General features: G+C 33.4%; 1 protein-coding gene across 1 annotated transcript in view; it reads left to right on the top strand.

The window, feature by feature from the left end:
• The window catches only part of FRMPD2 (FERM and PDZ domain containing 2), a 319,487-nt gene extending 308,152 nt beyond the window's left edge, over positions 1-11,335 (top strand). The window contains exons 44-45 of the mRNA XM_031949366.1: positions 7,993-8,055; positions 9,397-11,335. Of these exons, the coding sequence (XP_031805226.1) occupies positions 7,993-8,055; positions 9,397-9,477 (144 nt within the window). The 3' untranslated portion in view covers positions 9,478-11,335. The remainder of the gene's footprint in view (positions 1-7,992; positions 8,056-9,396) is intronic.
• Positions 11,336-21,607: the final 10,272 nt, after the last annotated feature.

A 21,607-nucleotide genomic window follows, 5' to 3' on the forward strand; every position in this document is an offset into this window, starting at 1 on the left:
TCCCAGAGTTAGAAAGGGACTTAGTCATCTCATCTATTCCCAATCTAAAGCAGGGATGGCCTCGTGATGCCCCTGAGAGAGATGGCTGACCAGTCTGTGCTTGTCTACCTTTGGTGACTGAGGGCTTCCTAGCTCCATAAGGCAGTCCATTCCATTATCAAACATTTGTAATTATTAGGAATTTCTTCCTCAGTCTGAACCAAAATTAGACTTCCTGTTCCATCTTAATGTTGATTTTAGTTTTCATGCTGCAGCTACAGAAATTAACTCTTTAACACATTTGCCATAAGATGCCCAGTCATAAAGCATCATAATTACAGAACCAGAATGCCTTAATTTCATAAATGAGAAGACTGAGAACCAACTAGCTTGTTCTAGGTCACACAGACAGGAAATAGCAGAACTTCGATTCAAATGTTCTATGTTTTTCCTAATACAACACATTGCTTCTATTTCTGAAGTCAGATCTCATGTCTTTCTCCTCATCCCACCTCCACCTTGGTGTTAAGTATCATCTGCTTTGAATCATAAATTTTAAGCCCCCAAACTGTTTCCAGTTTATATTTCCATATTTACCTTCCAAAAGTTCCCTTCATGTATTCAGTGCTTCATGCAGTTGAACTGGACTTCCCAATAATCTCTGAACACACCTAGCACTTTCCCACCTTCATCCCTTTATCCACAGTGTTTCCTGTATTTGTTGTGTCCTCCACCATTCTCTGAGACCTTCTGGTGTGCTACCCAACCTTTGAGATCCAAATTGAATTATACCTCTTCAAAATTTCCCCCATCCCTCCAAATGGAAGTGATTCCATCCTCAGTGGATTTCTTTATTTTATTTGTAAGCATTTATCCTATTCTAAATGGTATTCTCTAACCCATCTTATTTTCTTCTTACAAAATTATAAGCTCCCTGAGGGAAGGATCCTTCATTTAATTGTTTTTACATCTCTCCCACTTCTTATCACATTATGTGGTCCATAGTGGGAATCTGATAGCTGTTTGAATGAATAAATTGTTAGTGCTTTGAAATTTTGATGGATCCACACAATGTGTGTACTCTTTCTATGGAACACATCATAACCTCTTGATTCCATCTTGCCCAGAAGTATGATATTTTGTGTTGGCATTCTGCAATAAATTCTCCACACACTAGTCAATATCATAGAGGCATATTCTTCTAGTTTTATATTATATATATATATATATATACACACATATATAAGTATGTATATAGTTTAATATTTTATGAGATAACTGCAATAGTGAGGTTGCTTATCTTGCCCCTCGATCTTGCTAGATAAATGGTGAAATAGTGTGGAACGAGTCCTGCTTTTATAGCCCAAGGGCTCAAGTTAGGATCTCTATTGTGGTATAGGATGATTTTTTCCCCTCAATTTCCTCATCTATAAAATCAAGGAGTTCAGTTACATGAGCCTAGATCACATCTAGCCACAAATCTATGATCCTATTACATCTTCTGTGATCCCATGAAAATATATAGCCCAACAACCTATTGGTCTTATTCTGTGTTTTCTTGATAATTTCTTTAATTAGAGTTCTCCTGCATAAGTTATTGTTGGGAATGTTGCAGCAAGCTCACATGTGTCACATAATTTTCCAGTGCCCTTTTGATCACGTTTAGTTTTTGAAAGAGAGAGATGAGAGAGAGAGAGAGAGAGAGAGAGAGAGAGAGAGAGAGAGAGAGAGAATTAAATGAGAGAGAGATCTTTGTATATTCACTGACATAAAGCAACAATGAGACACTGGCATTAAAAGGGACTTTTGTGAAAGCAAGCAATGTGAGATCATTGAAATGGTTACACAGTGCTCTAGAGGCAATCCAGATGTTTTTCCCTTCTTATTTATTTTAATTCTGGTTTTAACTCATTGAAAACTCTCAGCACCTATTGCTATATGTATTCACAAATATCACATATAATGCATACACACACAGCTATGTATACACACATATATATATGTATACATATACATATGTATATGTATATGTATACATATATGTATATATAGGTATACATGTGTATACATGTATATATGTATACATATGTATACATATACACACATATATACATGTATATATACACATATATACATATATACATGTGTATATACATATATGACATGTGTATAGCTGTGTGTATGCATTATATGTGATATTTGTGAATATACATGTATGTATACATGCATGTATGTATACATATATGTATGTGTGTATGTATATATACATACATGTATACACATATACATACATGTATACATACATATATGTATATACATATATGTATGTGTATATGTTTGTGAATATACATGTATGCATACATATATATGTATACATGTATACATGTATATATACACATGTATATATGTATATACACACATATTATGATGGCTGGTCACATATACACATATCTGTTTCATATGCATACATATGTATACACATACAATTCTATAAAGATGCACACATAATGATCTACACATACATATAGACATTTCATACAGACCTCTGTGCTTTTGATTTGTGATAAATTATCACTATAGATTAGATTGTAGTTCTAGAGCTGGAAGGGACCTTAGAAATTGTCTATTTTGATTCCATTATTTTACAAAGAAGTAAACTGAGGCTCAGTGAAATAACCAAAGGTTGGCCAATATTACATCAGTTAAAATCTTCCTCAACTAAAACATAATATTAATCCTGTTATTTCCCCAATTCAGAAACCAATAAGCAAACATGAAACAATACAAAATTTCATTTCCCTTGTCTTTCCATTACTTAGAAGAAAAGTTCCAAAATTATTAACTATTTGTTCCATCAAACATCAAAGAGGCTCTCTCTGCTCATCCTAATTTCCTGTACAGACTCTTTGCATTGTGGTCAGATTACTTTCTTCCACACTCGTTTTCTACTTTCCAGCCTTAATGTATTCATGTAAGATGATCTCCTCCCCTTCAGCACATAGAGTTATGGGTTTTATGTATTGTCTTAGGCTTGGGTTTTTTTTTTTTTTTTTTTTTTTTTTTTTTTTTGGTGTGTCTAAAATATTCTAACTGGATACTACCTGCCGTGGTCCTTCCATGAACCCAATAGTATTTCTTCTCACCTTGAATTTTCACTTAGTTGTAAGTATCTTATATCTCAGTTTTATAAGACCTCTGATGAGGGGGAATAGGTGCCATATAACTTTGAGTTTACCACATTACAAGGCATAAAGGCTCAGTGAAAGCTTGTTTGTTAAGGAAAATAATGTTAGACAGAATGAGGCTGTTAGAAAGAAAGCAGGGGCTTACTCTTTTGGGCTCAGTATATTGGTTCATGAAATATAACTTGTTCTGCTTAGCCAAGGAGTAGTGGTAGATTCAAAATGAAAAAAAAGTATATAAAAAGCACAATGTTCTCTTTAAAAAAAGGTGACATTATTAACTTCGTTATTAATCTATGTTCTTGTTGCTAAGTACATCAAATCTAGCTCTCTGCCTTTTAAAAAGTAGTATCAGAGATCAGTCAACAGTCTATCCATCCTCACTTCCCTACTCTTCTTGAACACTTTTTGGCAATCATTCTATTAATTATTCTACCCCATCTCCTTTATGTATCAGTATCTTTGCTTATGTTCTTAAAACTCTCTGGAATATGCTTAATTTTTCTATTATCTAATTCCTAGCTATTTGTGTCCTGGTATTTTTTAACAATTGCCTTTTTGGAAAAATATTGTGTATAACTTATTTTTGAATTTAATCTATATTATTAAGATGTTCTTCATCACTTCCTTAAATTTATATGATCAATAAATCAAACCCTAATTTTTAGCATTTGCTGATTTTTGAGGTGTAAATATTTACAGTGAAATTTGAACAATGTGAATTGATCAGAGCTGTCTCAGCATTTCCCTGAATTTCTAGCCCTCCTTTAAGATTGTGTCCATCCTTCCTTATCTGTGAATCCTTGGTGTGCAAGGATTTTGTTCTTTGATCTTTGTTCTTTGTTCTCAAAGGGGGTCAAAGGAGGTGAGATGAATTGCATGTGAATTGAATTTAAGTGAGGCAGACTCTGATGAACACTAATTTCTTCTTTTTCTGCATAATTGAAATAGTGCAGGGTTTGAAGTCAGAGCCAGGTGCAAATCACCATTCTTTGACTTACTATATGTGTGACTATAAGAAAATCACTCAATCTCATTGGTCTTCAGTTTCCTCCTCTGTAATGTAAGAGCATTGGGGAAGGTGATCTTTAGGATTTCTACTATATCCAAATCTATGATTCCATGGGGCAGTCTGGTACAGTTACGAGATCTAAGTTCTAACTGTGAGTCTTCCACTTACAATCTTTTTATTTACAAGTTATATGCATGGGTAATTTTACAGCATTGCAATTGCCAAACCTTTTGTTCCAGTTTTTCCCCTCCTTCCCTCCACCCTCTCCCCTAGATGGCAGGATGACCAGTAAATGTTAAATATATTAAAGTATAAATTAAAAACAAAATAAGTATACATGTCCAAACCATTATTTTGTTGTACAAAAAGAATTGGATTCTGAAATATTGTACAAATAGCCTGTGAAGGAAATCAAAAATGCAGGTAGGCAAAAATATAGGGATTGGGAATTCAATGTAATGGTTCTTAGTCATCTCCCAGAGTTCTTTCACTGGGTGTAGCTGGTTCAGTTCATTACTGCTCCATTGGAACTGATTTGGTTCATCTCATTGCTGAAGATGCTCAAGGCAAAGCAATCCCTTCTAGTTCTAATCTGTGATTTGATAATGGATTAACCTGGTGTGCTATACATCTAACTAATATAGACAATATTTATTCTTATTCACTTGGTTTTTCTTCTGAGTGGCTATGGATCTCACTGAGTAGGTCCTACAATATTCCAGGACTTGATTCAAAAGGCACAAGGTCATAGATGACAAGAATTCCTTCCATGGAATACCTTTTTCATTTCAATTTTGCCCTGGACAGTCTCCATGGCACTGGAGAGTACTTTTGATGAGCACATATTTACTTTATATGCCCCATTTATAACAGCCACTGAGAGAGTCATTAAACAAAGTTATCTCCATGCTTGCATTTATCAGATAACCCTATAATAAGACAAACATGGAGGACACATCATTGGAGGAAAGTGATTGTGACTACCACTTTTATCTACAGAGACAAATGCCTCTTTGTTTTTGAGAGATAGAAGGGGGATAATAAAGAGTAAACACAACCATGTCTTACATTCTTTTTACTTTTCAATCAATTCTGTGACTGAAGATAGGTTGTTTTATAGAGTTGCCTAGGAAAACTTGATTGTTTCCTTCTCATATTTTTTAGCTAGAATATTCTATTCTCATGGAGATCTTTTTAAATATATTTGATAAAGTAAGCATATGAGTCTATTACTGTCAAAATCTTCTTGTTTCCTCCCTTGTCATTTGTAATAATGCTATCTGTGATTTTTTTTCCTCCTTATATTTTTCAATCTTCTCTTTTAGATTTTAAAAAGTCATTCTTCCAGTGCCTTTGTTATATTGCCTATTAAAATATTTCTTATTTCTGTATTTTGTTATACATAGGTACCTGTTTTATATCCCCAAGCATCACCTTCATTTTCTTATATGAAGTAGTACATCGTAGTACATTGAGTGCAGTCCAAATTTGGTAGTTCTACTATCATCAAGGATGAGAAAATATTACTAAAATAACTGGCTAATATTTAATACATTTCATACCTATTTGTTGTCCTTTTCATTCTCTTGATACATTGGGATGACTAATAATAGTAATTACACTGGATTTCTAAATATAATATACAAGAGCTCTCTCAATTCAAATGAGAGCATTGATTTGTGTGCCTGAGTTTTCTGTAGATGGTTTTCATTGTTTTGCTCTATTTTGTGAAATGATAGTGCTCATAATGTTCAGTCATTCTTCTTTTAAAGCATTTGGCTTATTATCTAAACAAATGATGAATGAGACAGGTAGGTAGTGAAGTGGATAGAGCACTGAGACAGAAGTCAGGAAGACCTGAATTCAAATCCAGCCTCAGACATTTGATAACTGTGTAATTCTGGACAAGTCATTTAAACTAACTTCTCTTGGCCTCAGTTGCCTCAATAATAAAGTGGGGATAATAATAGCACCTATCTGTTGGAGGATCAAATGAAATATTGGTAAAGTACTAAAAACAATGACAGGTAAAATGCTTATTCTCTCCCATGATCTCTTTCTTTCTTGATTGTCATATGTCTATTTAGTAAGGAACTCAGCTCATTAGCTGATACATGACTTCTGAACTCTTTTGTCATCAGTAGTAAATGTTTTCATAGTGGATTATCATTATTTATTTCACTAAAAATACTACTAATCAGTATTTCTACTTTTATTCATTTCTCAGAGGTGAAAATGTGCTTAAATAAATTGGTTTAGACCCCTTATAACTATGTCTAGTGTTATTTTCTCATCCAAATCCTTTCTTCTAATTTTTTATTGCTTTTGTCCCTTATTTTAATCTGTTAATTTGACTATACACAGACAGGTGATTCTGAAATGACTTACCTTGGTAACCTGCCATTTCCTTTTTCAATAAGCATTTAATTTGACATTCTTTAAATGCTTTGAGAGCACCCAAGTAGCTCATCTTGTACAAGACTTGTAGGGATGAAAGTCTCTTGGTCGTCCATAATAAGAACAACTCAGGACTCAGACAAACTTGGGATTAGTATCATTTTTTTCATTTTTTTTATTGTCCAGACCCATGAATTCATTGGCATAGGGAACTCTCAGGTGAGACACTGCCTCCTGAGGCAGATGAATCCCTACTCTGCTGCTGATAGTCTTTAAAAGCTGCCTGGGGGGCATTGAGAAGGTAAATGATCTGCTTACCCTCACATGGCCATTATCTGTCTAAGGTAAGACTTCAGTTAAAGTTCCCTTGACTCTAGTAACAGAACTCTATCCACTACATCATGTTGTCTTCCAGCTATGTTATTGGAGTTAGAAGATTTTGTGGGCTAATTTAACTCTTGTTTAAAAGATCACTTCTATGGAAACACAGTTATTAAGTTCACTTCTATGGAAACATAGTTATTAAGTTCCAATCTAGAGAGCATATATTTTGCTTTTTGTCTACTCAATGCAAGATTGATAGGTGTTACTTGATTAACTGATTCTTCACATTTGGAGGTAAAGAAATGAATTCTCTCTATTCAATCAGTTTGGGTTTTGCCTTGGCCAGCGAGGCAGAGTGTGTGGACCCTGGAAGAAAAGAGATAAGGGCAAGAGAGAAGGGATGCGCAAAATGGAGGCAAGACAAATCCATCTGATCAAGCCTCATTTTAATGGATGCAATAGTACAGATATATATAGCAGTAGAAAAGAAGGCAGGGTTGTTCAAACACAGTACAAGGTGGGGGTCCTAGACAAAGGATTGGTATCCCGCCCAAGGATGAGCTGCTCAGATGTTTCTGGTGGCAGGAAGCTCTATGATGTGATTAGGGGATGCCTAGATATCTGCCTATTCAAAGTTAGGATGTGATTAGGAGATTCCTATTCAGGAAGTCTTTGGTATGATGTGATTAGGAGATTCAACCTATTCAAGGTTGGCCTTATGTGGCTGTAGATTAGTGCCGGCTCCCCACAGGGTTTTATTTTATTGAAGAGACTTATGGTCCAGGATCTTTCAAATTTGTATGTGACGATTCTTGTCTTTAAAAGAATAGAAAATTGCTTAGCAAAAATTTTGATTTTCTTGAGTGCTTATACTTTGAGTTAACAAAATTCTTCCTTTGGAAATTTATTTATTAATCCTGGGAGTGATATATTGTTAACTTAAAATGAGGATTATTTATTAGACTATGTGGTCTTGTTGGACCTTTTGGAGAAGGGGTGTCCTTGGCAGCATCTCTCTCTGTTTGCCCAGAGTTAAAATGACAGATCCAGAGTTTTTCTTTTATCTTTGTTAATGCTTGATTAATTTCCTTCTAACAGTTTAATATCAAGAATATTGTGACCCAAATGAGAGAGCAACGTTTTGGTATGATTCAGACCAAGGTAAGCTCTTACTATGGAGATGGGACCTGAAATCATTTTGGTGAATATCTGAAAAGTAATCTATATAATAATATATTGTAATTATTAAAATGTCAATGCGACTGCCATGTTACAAAGAAAATATTAATCTGACTTTAGTTAGAGAAAGCAGTACTTATTCATGGCACATGAAGAAGAAAACATGAGTGATTAGAAACCAAAATCGTCTTTATTTTAGTTTATTTTCCTCCAACTTTTCTATGCATACTTAGTTTTTCAGGATTTCCCTTAAGTTGCTGAAGATTTTTCTTCAATATATCAAAATTCAGTTCAACAAATATTTATGAAGCCCTTATTATGTGCTTGATGCTAGTCATACAAAGACAAAAATGAAACAGTCCTTGATCTCAAGGAACTTACATTCTACTGAGAGAATGCAGAATGCAACCATACATACTTATACTTAAATAAAAAGTCCTACAAATTAAATACATACAGATATATATATATTTATATATATATATATATATATATATATATATATATATATATATATATATCTTATGCAGATCACAACTTCTCTATACTGGTAGAATAGACAGTTTAATGAATGGCTATGTCTATGGCCAAAATACTCTCACAAGTAACCTTCCAGTAATATTCCTCCTTGAAACTAATTGGCTAAATTAGCCCTCAGATTATATATTGCTAACTTCTCTGAATTTCCATTCCTTTCCTGCTTTGTGCTTTAAAAGCACTGTCTTTTTAGATCTTCATAACATGATAAGATACTGGAGTAGGACCTGAGTGGAGAAAATCATATATATATGAAGAAGAGAGGCAATTATCCAGTTCACTCCTTCCTCAAACCACTTTATTTGAAACTAAATAAGTTAAGAAAAGAAAGGCCAATTTTCCTTAGAAAAGGGAGAGGATTGTTTTCATATTTAATGTTAGCCCACTTAGGTTCCCAATGGAGATTTATTCTTAGAATTATAGGTTTAGAAAGAACTGTGAGAGATCACATAGTTCATCTTTCTTTAGTAGTCCATGCTGAAATCAATTAGTCAAGAATCACTTATTAAGCTTCTTCTATATGCTGAGGAAATCTTTTATCTGAAATTAACTTGTGATTTAGGGAACAGATTATCCTCAATTGATGGTTATGTACTTTATACTCACTTATTAGAGAACTCCTTGGACAAATATATCTATCTACTAACTTTATGGTATGATTGATGGAATCAAAAAACTTTCAAATAGGCCCTAACTGATTGATATTTGTATCTGTATTGCATCTGTATCTGTATTCCTAAAGGTACAAATTGATTATTTTGCTCTTTTATTTTCCTGTATATTTAGGAGCAGTATCACTTTTGTTATGAAATCGTGGTTTATGTTCTACGGAAAATTCTAACCTCTTCATTCAATTCTATCGAATAAGAGTGGTGATTCTTGCATTGCATCAGAAAGTGACCAAGTGACTTGGTATCTGTCTCCTCCTCCATGGACCTTTGCTAGCCTGTGGACACAATAACATATTTTTGTTAGTATTCAAATATCTTGGTATCTGAAGATTCTCTGAGGATGGCATTATACAGATTGAGGATGAAATAATGATTATAAAGAATCATATTGCCTCATAGTGATTCTTTTCAATATTATCACAATGCTACCCCTATCTCAATGGGACAATCATTTCAGAAAGTAACTGTGTATTGGCTATTCAGGCAAGAGGATGACTGGGAACAATAACATGTCTTAAACATTTAGGGTAATATTTTATTCAGGAAGGGCAGGAAAAAGTCACTGGATTTCCAGAATTTTATCAAACACTTGTTTGGGGGTGGGACAGAGAATTTAAGGTTACAAAACTGCAGGATAACAACAATTATCCCTTGCAGGTGTTCAAAAAGAATCTTGCTTCTCCTTTTTGGCTAAAGAGCTGGTATTTCCAGCTGGTTCTTTGAATAACCCAGTCTATGAAAGACCCAAGTAGAATGGATTTAATATATGTAAGCAATATGGACTCCACTTCTAGTTTTCTTTTGCCTGGGAGCTTGATCAGATTTCATGGGGAAGATGGTATCTTTGAGGCAATTGCATATATATACAGAACAAGAGGATGTAGGGAAAATGCAGAGGGTGGTCAGAAGTCTCCCCTTCCACATGAGTAAATGGAAGTAAATAATCTGAGATGGAAATGAGTATTTCTGTGTAAAAGCCAAGAAGTAACTACTGCCCAACTTGAGTTCTTTCCTATTTTACCTTAACACTTTAGAGTATTGCTCAGCCAGTTGTGTTGGTATCAAACAGAATTTTTTTTGTTTTGGTTTATTATTCCTTGCCCTTTTGCTGACTGATAACTTTTGATTTTAAAATATCATTCCACAATTCTGAATTATCCACAAGATCCTTTAAGCTGTAGATTTTGTTTTTCTGTCTGGAATTTGTGATATTTTATTTCCTTCTCTTTTTTCCCTTCCCCTAAAAAACTTGAAAATTTCAATTGGTTTTTCTGATTTTCAGGAAAAAAGTGATTTTGGATTGCTGAAAAGACTTAAATAAATTTGTTTTTGAAAGATCTAACTACTATTACATTCAGCTTAGATAGGAATTTGTGAATTGATAAAAAAAAACAGTGATATTATGTAAGGGAGTTTCTGTTCTATACTGTACACTATCATCAATTAAAAGGAGTTGATAAACTTCTGTACATTCAAGTGATATTGATTAGTGATCAAGGTGACTTATGCAACATACTGGGGAAATGCCTGAAGTCACAGTTATAGATCCTGGATTCTTAAAAGAGGCTTAATTACTTTCTTTAACTGAATGTATACTTGAATTTGCTGAGAGAAATAGATGGTTTTTAGATTCATCCCTCCTGCCCCACCCCTCACTGAGTAGTATCTACCATGTATGTATATATGTACTTTACAATTTTATGTTAAATTGATAATTTTATTTCTATTATTCTGTTAAGCAGTAGTTAGAAGTGTTTGACCTTAGATATTTAGTCACTTTATTTGATAGCCCTCTCCATTTCTTGTAAAAATAACTGTGCTATATGTACTGTACAACATACTTTTGTATAGGATTATTCAAATGGACTATGTATTGTACAAAAGTTTTTTTTCTTTTTTATTTAGTTGGGCGCAAGATTTTTCTTGTGAAGCCAACTTATGCGATCGATTCTGGTGTTCTTTTTGGCATATTCATTCCTTAGTTTCTGTGTACTATTTTTACAGCTGGAACAATTTTCAATTTTCCAGGGAAATTAAAGTAGCAAATTTGGAAATATCGACTACATTCATTTTCATTTTGCTTTCAGGGAGGGAATTCTAAATGCAAAAAGGTTTTACTAATTGAAATATTCTTGTAACAAATGGTGACTCAAATTCTGCCCCAAATTAACACCTATGGGAGTATCTCATGATTTCTTTGGATACACTTGTTTTAGACCTATATTCAACTGTAATTAAATATTTTTAAACAATCTTTGTGCACAACATTTATATACTAGATCAAAATTACCTTCTCTAGAAGTGTTCTCTATAGATTTTTGTCTAGATAGATCTTAGAAATGTGGTTTTCTATGAATTCTCTCTTTTTGAAAAAATCTGCTCATGACATAATGGAGTTATTAATTCAGTTCACATTTTCTGTTCATGGATCATTTAACTGAGTTGTTTTTATGGAAAACCTCAAAGGAAAACACCTTGAAATCAGTGATGTAATAGCAAATTGAAAACTCCCTCAAGTAATGAGCTCTCTGCATATATTCCTTCTTAATTGTTTTTCATATCTAGGTGGAATGGGTTTTCCTGTTTGTGAGTCTCATTAGGGTGTTCATGGCTTAGAGGTCTCAAAGGATACCCAGGAAGCCAGAAAAACTGCAGGGGTGTCAGGCAGGACAAGGGAAATTTATTTATGGGATCAAAAAAGTTTATGGATGCATCAAAAAGCAGAGCTATAAAAGGGGTCAGAGGTTGCAATATTCTTTACACCAAGTTTATCCTCCATTTTTTTGATTGCCTAAGAGATTGGTTGAAATGATTTTAGCTTGCAATGTAAACACTTACTATAATGGCTCTGGAGTTTAACAGAAAAACCACTGTTGGTGAAAAACTCATTTTTGTACTTCACAGTGAAATCAGTGGAACAGATTAGTTATGCAACATCCAGAAGAGAACAAGTCTTGGAGCCCAGTATTCAATATCCTAGCTTTGGTATAAGGATTCCCTATTTGACATAAACTGTTGGAAAAATTGGACAACAAAATGGAAGAAATTTAGACCAACATTTCACAGCTTATGCCAAGACAAGCTCCAGAAGGTCAAATTATAAGCAAGTTAGAAAAACAAAGGAAAAAATATTTATCATAAATATTGTTAGAGGAAAGGTCAAATAAGGGATAGAGAAGGATCATGGAAGATAAAATTGATTTTTTTTACTACATGCAATTTAAAATGTTTTGCCACAAACAAATTCAATGAAGCCAAGATTAAAAGGTAAACTGCAGGAAAAAAAAATCTGTGCAGCAAATTTCTCCAGTTAAGATCTCATTTCCAAGATATATACAGAACAAATTCAAATTTAAATGAAAGATAACCATTTACCAATTGCAAAATGGTTTAAGAATATGAATGGGTAGTTTTTAATGGACAAATTCCAATGCACCAATAGCCATATGAAAAAATGCTCCAAATAAAAAAATGGAGAAATGCAAATTAAATCAATGCTAAGGTTGCACCTCACATCCATCAGATTGGCAATGACAAAAAAAGAAAGAAAACGAATGTTGGAGGGGATGTGGGAAAACAGGAATATTAACACATAGTTATTGGAACTGTGAATTAGTTCAACAATTCTGGAAAGCAATGTGGAATTACACACAAAAATAACTAAACTCAACTATAACTATGCTAAACTTATATCCCAAAGAGATCAGAAAAGGAGTAAAAGGTCTAATATGTACAAAAATATTTAAAATAGCTCTTTTTTTCTGGTGGTAAAAAACTAGAGACTAAAAGGAGAATCATCAATTGGAATGGATGAACAAATTATGGTTTAAGAAGATAATGAAACACCAGTATGTTATAGAAATGTGGAGAAAAAAAGATTTAATTTTTGTGAAGCAACCAAGATTAAGTGACTTGTGACAATTATTGTTGAGTGTCTGAGGCAGGATTTGAATTGTGGTCCTCCTGAGCCTAGTGTCAGTGTTCTATACACTATACCACCTAGCTGTCCCAAACAAAATGATTTTTAAAAGTAATAGTAAGATTTAAATGAACTGATGTGGAGTAAAATAAGCAGAATCAGAAAAATTTATCCTATAATCTCAATTATAAAAATGTATATTTTTGAGGAATGGTATAAACTGAAAAACGATGAAATTAGCAAAACCAATAGAACACATACAGTAATAGTACTTCAAAAACAAAAACAATATCGTTCTAGACCAATGATGGAGCATGTTATTTATCTCCTGACAGAAAGATGATGCACACAAGGTCAGGAATGAAAAATGTATTTTTATGAACATTTCCAAGGAGGAAATTGGTTTTGCTTGACTGAGTTTTTGTTACTTAGGCCTTTTTTCTCATTGGTGTGGGGTGTGAAAAGGAGAAGATTTCTATTTGTAATTTTTTTTAAGTTCATTTGAGAAGAAAAAGAATTGCTCTTCTATGTACTCAATATATTTTCTTTTTTAAAAAGCTCATGGAAATGAAATCATACTTTCCATTGATTTTCATTATTTCAGAAACATATCTTTAAGTCTGATTGGGTCCCAATTCCTTTGTATCTATAGACATGTTCTTCACACTTCCCCCTTTCTTGTCCAGAGAAGAGTCATAGTAATATCAGAGCCCATAATTTCAATATAAGAACTATTGTATTATTTGCAGCTCATGTATAATTTATAATATTAGGGAGTTGCCTAGGGCTTACAGAAATTAAGTTAGTTACTTTGGATCTCACGGGAATATGCAATAAGAGTTTGAAACCATCTCTCTCTCTTTCTCTTTCTCTTCTTTTTTTTCTACCTTTCCTCCCCCCTCCTCCCTTTCCTCTAGATTTTTGTTATATGAACATGTAAGGTACTCTCATTTCAATAATTCTTCTAGCTAACCCTTTTTGTCAGGAAATTTTAAAAGATTCTAATATAAATAATTGTTGAGTTAGCTTTTTTATGATAATTTCGGGTGTTTTTATATAAGATTGTGCATACAAAACAGTTGTCTCCACAATATTATGCTATCCAAAGTTTCTATCAGATTCGGGTTGGATTGGTAAAGCAGCTGAATCAACTGCTTCTAAATACATTTATTTGAATGTATCTGTAGACATTGCATCTTGTAGGATGAAGGGCATGTCAATGGTAACTTGTTAAATCAATCAAGAAAATGCCATAGCCATATATGGATGCTGTCAGGCCTATTTAGGGATTTCAGGGGAAAAAAAGGTGAAATCCTGCTATCTACATGTTATATCTTTGTTTCCCACTGATTCCCATCAGGAAAATAGGTGAGCAATCTCTCAATGAGTGCTCTAAAGAATAGAAGCAGCTATTGATGAAAGGTTTGGGGGTGTTCAGACTCTAATTATCTGAAAAATTCAGACACCAACCTGGCACACCTTCCCTAAATTGATTCTGGGAAAGAACCACACAGAAAATACTGTGTTTGGCCCTAATTCTTGGTAATTACCCATTGCGTGAGCTTGGGCAAGTTACATTTTCTCCAGCACTTTTAAACTATTTTAGGGATGCAATTGTCCACAAATGAGTAAAATGAGATTAGGGAGCCAAATGGCTTGATGGATAGACTTTTGAAGTTGTGCTCAGGAAGATGAGAGTTTGAATCTTGCCTCAAGCTGGGAACTTAAATCTCTTTGAGCTGATTTCTTCATCAATTAAAAAAAGAGAATGATAACAGCACTGAGGATTGAATGAGAAAACACATCAAGTGCTTTGCAAATTTTAAAGTACTCTATATCATTTCTTCCTCAAATCAAAGTTCAATTTTGAAAGCTTGGAACACAATCCAACACCTTTGTGATTCCTTTTGTAATGATTGTCATCCAAATGGTATGTCTACAAGAAAAATTATATAGATTCTCCCTAGATAGTCATTTATTATCTTGGTTTCACTCTTAACATGTAGGTTTTTATTTCCTCTGGCTATTCATTTGACTTTCTTGGACCTCAGTATATTCATCTATAAAACAAAGATCTGAGATTCCTTCAAGCTTTAATCCAAAGGTTATATATTTTTTTGTTGTTGTTATTATTTTAAGTTAATTGCAAACTTGGGCAAGCCAATTAAATTTTCATTGCTCAAGGTAATTGTCTTTCTTGCAGATTGAGTTAGTGATCTCCTCTGGAGAAGAGAATTTCTATCCCTAAAAATATCCTACAACCATCATCACCCCAGAAATTTGGCAATGTAAATTTCCAGGCAGTTTCTGAAATTCAGTAACTGAACTCCTGGAAAACCAGTATTTTAAAAACAATTTTAAGAGCTTTTCATGACCACAAACTTTAAAAGGCTTTTTGTAAAAATGAATTTTCTACATTTCACTAGTGATGTGGAATAAGCTAAAGTTGTATAGAAATGTGACAGATTTATTAAAATATATTACAAAAAAACAAAACATTGGTGCAGAGATGAAAGGAGAGAAAAATATAAATGGGGAAAATAGGATGGAGGGAAATACAGAATTAGTAATAACTTTGAATGTGAATGGGATGAATTCTCTCATAAAATGGAAGCAAGTAGCAGGATGGATTAGAAGCTAGAATTCTATCATATATGGTTTACAAGAAACACAGATTCACACAAAGGGTTAAAGACTGGAGCAGTATATATTGTGCTTCAATAGAAGTAAGAGCAGGGGTAATGATTCTGATCACAGACATAAGGAAAAGCAAAAATAGATCCAATTAAAAGAGAAGGAATGAAACATCTTGTTAAAGGGTACCATAGATAATGAAGCAATATCAATTCCATATGTGTATGTTTATATAAATAGATGAAGTGACAGAGTATCTGTAATATTCTCTCTAAAATGTAATCTTCTCTGGGAGTAGGTTTCTTGGGGGGGCTTCTGGGAACAGCCTTCGTTTCAGTTCAGTAATTACCCCAAATGCAGCCAGGAGTTAAAGTCCAAAAGTCCAAATCCTTTATTGTCTTCTTCAAAGTCTTATCTCCTTTACTTGGGACTCGACTAGTTTTTCTGGAGGCCTTCCGGATCTTGGCTTCTGTGTTCTCCACAGTACAGCCTGCTACCACTTCTCTGTCTTCCTTAGTTCTCCTCGATTGAATCCTGGCTTCTGAATCTCCAGGACTGACTTCTGGTTGAGGCTCCTAGCTTATATATGCTCTCTTAAAGGTGTAAATCTTATAGAACTTAAAATAAGTACTAAATACATGCACTGAACCAGAGAACTGTCATGCTAAATAATTTAATCACTGTCTCCATCAATTCCATTACTTAGCACCTTATTTCAGGTTCTGGCCCATAACAAGTATCCATATTCGAAGAGGAGAAGTTAAGTGAGTTGCTGGAAGAGTATACAATATACTAGTGGAGGATCTCAAGCTCCTCCTAGAATATAATCACAGAATAAGTAAAGGTGATGAACAGAATTTTAGAAAAGTATGATAGACCACTAGAGAAAATTAAATGGGGATAGAAAGGAATATACTTTTTTCTCAATAGTATATAAGCACCTACCCCAAAATTGATCATGGGTTATAAAAACTTTACAATCAAATGCAGAAAGATTAAATGGATTCTTTTCAGATCATGATGCAATAAAAATGTGTAATAAAGGGCTATGGAAAAAATAGGCCAAGAATTATTTGGAAACCAAATAATTTAATTTTAAAGAATGGGTTGGTAAATAAATCATAGAAATAAATTTTATCCAAGATAATGACCATAATGGGACAGAATACCAAAATTTATGGGATGTACCCAAAGCAGTTTTTAGGGAAAATTTTATATTTCTAGTTGCTTATATGAATAAATTAGAATGATTAATTGGGCATACAACTAAAACTAGAACAAATTAACCCTGCAAATTAAATAAATTAGAAATTCTAAAAATCAAAGGAGAAATAGAAAGTAAAATTTATTGAACTATTAAAACTAGGAATTTATTTTATGAAAAAAATTGTTCAGTTTGATTAGAGAAAGGAAAGAAGAAAATCAGATTACCAGTATGAAAAATGAAAAGGGTTAATCTATCATTAATGAGGAAGAAAAGCAATAATTAGGAGCTATTTTGCCCAATTGTATGCCAATAAATGACAATCTAAATAAAATGGATGAATATTTACAAAAATATAAATTGTGCAGATTAACAAAAGAGAAAAGATATTTAAATATCATCACCTTAGAAAAAAAGAAACAAGATGGATTTTCAAGTGAATTCAGCCAAATATTTAATTATTTCCGATACTAAAACAATTTGGGATAATAGGGAAGTAAGGAGTCTTACACAGTTATGGTACTGATACCTAGACAAGAAGAACCAAAACAAGAGAAAATTATAGATGATTCCCCCTAATGAATATTTATGTAAAAATCTTAAAACATTAGCAAAGAGATTACAGTAACTCATCACCAGGATAATATACTATGACCAAATGGAATTTATACCAGAAATGCAGGACTGATTCAAAATCAAAAAAGTTATCAGCTTAATTAACCATATTAATACCAAAACTAACATAAATTATATCTCAAGTACTTGCCAAAGCACAACACCCTTTCCTCATAAAAACACTAGAGAGCATAGGAATAAATAAGTATAAGTAACCTCTATTTAAAACTAGTAAGTATTATATGTAATGGAGATAAACTAGAAGCATTTCTGAGAAGATTCAAAGTTGTGCATTTTCACCAATATTATTCCAAATTGTAGTAGCAATGTTAACTTTTGCAATAAGATGATAAAAATTGAAGGAATTAGAGTAGGCAATGGGGAAATAAAACTTATCATTCTATGCAGATAATATGATGGCATATTTAAAGAATCGTAGAAAATCAAAACTACTAGAAACTTTACCAAAGTCGTAGGATAGAAAATAAACCCACAAAAATCATTGGCATTTCTATGTTACAATTGCTCATGGGTAGGCATAGCTAAAAAAATGACAGTTCTACTTAAAATTAATGTATTATAGTGCCTTATCAATAAAATTGCCAAAAATTACAGAGCTAGAAAAAAAATTCATCTGGAAGAAAAAAAAATCAAAGATATCAAGAGAATAGATGAAAATAAAATTTAAAGGGAGGTGGCCTACTATACCAGACCTAAAACTATATTATAAAGTGATAATCATCAAAATCATATGGAACTGACTAAGAAATAGAATAGTTGATCAGTGGAATAGCTTAGGCACACCACACACAGTAGTACATGATTTTAGTAATCTATACCATTTGATAAACTAAATCATTCGATAAACCTAAAGACTTCAAAATGGGTTCATGATTCAGACATAAGGGTTATAAACAAATGAGAACAAGGCATAGTCTAGCAAGATCTGCAGATAAAGGAGGAATTTATGGTCAAAGAACTATAGGACATTATGAAATGCAAAATGGATAATTTTGATTGTTACATTAATTTTTTTTTCCAAATAAAACCAAATGCAGCCAAGATTAGAAGGGAAGCAGAAAGCTGGTGATTTTTAGAGCCAGTGTTTCTGATAAAGGTCTAATTTCTAAAATATATAGAGAACTAACTCAAATTTATAAGAATAAAAGCCATTTCCCAAATGATAAATGATCAAAGGATACGAACAGACAATTTCAGATGAAGAAATTAATGCCAGTTCTAGTCAAATGAAAAAAATGTTCTAAATCACTATTGATTAGAGAAATGCTAATTAAAACAACTCTAAAGTACCACCTCACACCTCTCAGATTGGCTGAGATGACAAGAAGAATTGGCAAATGGAGAAGGGGATATGGGAAAACTGAAACACTAATGTATTGTTGGTAGAATTGTGAAATAATCCAACTATTCTGGAGAGCAATTCAGAACTGCATACTCTTTGATCCAGTAGTTTCACTACTAGCTTTGTATCCCAAAGAAATCAAAGTGGGAAAAGGACCCACATATTCAAAAAGTATTGGTAGCAGTTGTTTTTGTAGTGGCAAGAAATTGGAAACTAAGTGGAAGCCCATCAGTTGGAGAATGGTTGAATAAGTTATGGTATATAAATGTAATGGAACATTATTGTTCTATAAGAAATGATGAGCAGGCTGATTTCAGAAAAGCTTGGAAAGACTTGCACGAACTGATGCTGAGTGAAATGAACAGAACCTGGAGAACATTGTATGCAATAACAGCAAGATTACATGATGATGAACTACAATAAATTTAGCTGATCTCAGCAATGCAGTGATCTAAGACAATTCCAATACACTTGTGATAAAAAATGCCATTCACATCGAGTACTATGGAAACAATATGGATCAAAGCATAATATTTTCACCTTGTTTGTTGGCTTTTTCATGATTTTTTCCCCTTTTGGTTGTACAAGAAAAAACACCTGAAAAATATTGAATTATATTTAGAAGAACTGTTCAAGTTTAACTTGTATTGGATTGTTTGCTGTCTTGGAGAAGGGAAACAGGAAGGGATGGAGAAAAATAAATTGGAACACAAACTATTGGAAATGTTTGCTGAAATGAATGCTGAAAACTATACATGTTTTTGGAAAAATAAAATATTGAAAAAAATTTAAAATAAACATTTTATCTTTTGAAATATGAATAGTAGATAGTTTTTCTTGTTTTTATGTGTGGAATTTTAAAAAATAAAATCAGAAATATAGGCTACTTGCAGAACTACCTATTTGACTAGAACTTCTGAAAAATCTGGAAAATGTTTGGTAGAAATATTTGACCAATACACATCACAATAAAGTCAAATTTAATATGAGGTCTGAACATTAAAAGTTTAGAAGAGAAGATCAGGCACCCTTCAATCCTATGGTTATAGAAAAATTTAATTTTAACAAAGCACAGACAGAATTTCAAAAACTCTGAAATAACAGGAAACCCCCAAACAATAAAATGACTTAAGAGCTCTAGTCAACATGAACTTTGTATGCTGCACCAAAGCCAATTATTATCAGAGCTGTGATTTGGAGTAGCACAGCCACTCAGGCCAGCTAGATTTACAAGGAGTTTACTATATGTCAAGCCCTGTGCAAAACAATGGAATACAAAGAAAGGCAAAACAAAAAGAAAAACATCAAGAATAATGGCATCATTGAGGGATGAGTTCAGGTAGGTAATATCTGTATCATGGTGGAGTTTCTTCAGTATTTAATTGGAAAGGGGCAGCTCATGAACAGGAGAGGGTCAGGTAAGCTAAAGTAAGACAATTAGTGGAGGAAGCCTGTTGAAATGGCATTTTCTTTCTAGGTGTAGCACTGTATAGGGCATTCTCATTTCATTCCAGATAATCACTTGTAGGCAATGCATGATTCTTTGATGTATGTAAGAGGCAATCAGATGCAGTTTATAATCAAGAGATATAAGTTTGAATGCTAACTCTTAATCATGTCCCAAGTGACCTTTGGTTTTTTGTGTCTCAGTTTCCTAATCTGATATAAATATATAATCTGATATACCTTTTCTCTCCCTCTTTTGACCCTTTTGTTGTTTGGGGTTTAGGTTTAGGGCAGAGTGACAGAAAATAAAAAGAAGTGTGATCCTGAAGCATTGAGTGGTGGATGCAAAGACTTGCACTGGCTTCCAGTTCCATAAGTCCTTTTTTGGAGGTCACTTTTGTCTGGACAGGGTCAGAGGTCCTTGACAGGGATCAGAGAAACCATGAGCTGAGTTCATTTGTGCAAATCCCACAATCAAGTTCGGGTGCTATGAATGAACCTGAACCCACCCCCCTAAAGTTCCTGTATCTCTGACTGATAGAAAGTATGACTCAAACCTATTTTGCCTCCTCCAGAGGGACTCAGGCTGTATTTATCCTGGAAAGCCTCAGTCTAGTCAATTTCTAGGGATTTCCAGGGTCTAGGAGAACCTTGTAATGAATTGATAAATATTTATGATTCATTAATATATATTTATTATCCTATTATTGAGTACTAGTCATATGATTCTATGCTAAGAAAACATTGTGCAAATTCCAGTATCATTGTCTTCTTTGGAGAGAAAACTGGGCCCAAGATCATTATCAAGTCTTTGAAACGAAGTGTGTTCAGAAAGTGGCAGGGTTCGCTACCTAAGTGGACTAATTTTTCATTGGAAGAAGGTTGATTTGATCCTTATGACAACCTGCGAGGTAGGTAGCTTGAAGACTAAGATTCTCATTTGACAGATGAGGAAACTGCGGTGTAAATGTCAAATGATATCTCCCAAGTTCACATGGCTAATAAATAGCAGAACTTGGGCCTTCCAATGGCCTTTTTCTCAAGGCCTTCAAAGCTCTATCATCAAATCTGATTCCTCATTTTATAGAAACTATTATACTATGTTCTGGAGAAAATAGGCAGCCCAGTGGAGGGAAGGGCAAGAT

The sequence above is a fragment of the Sarcophilus harrisii genome, chromosome 2 (assembly GCF_902635505.1).
Source record: "Sarcophilus harrisii chromosome 2, mSarHar1.11, whole genome shotgun sequence".
Classification (NCBI taxonomy): domain Eukaryota; kingdom Metazoa; phylum Chordata; class Mammalia; order Dasyuromorphia; family Dasyuridae; genus Sarcophilus; species Sarcophilus harrisii.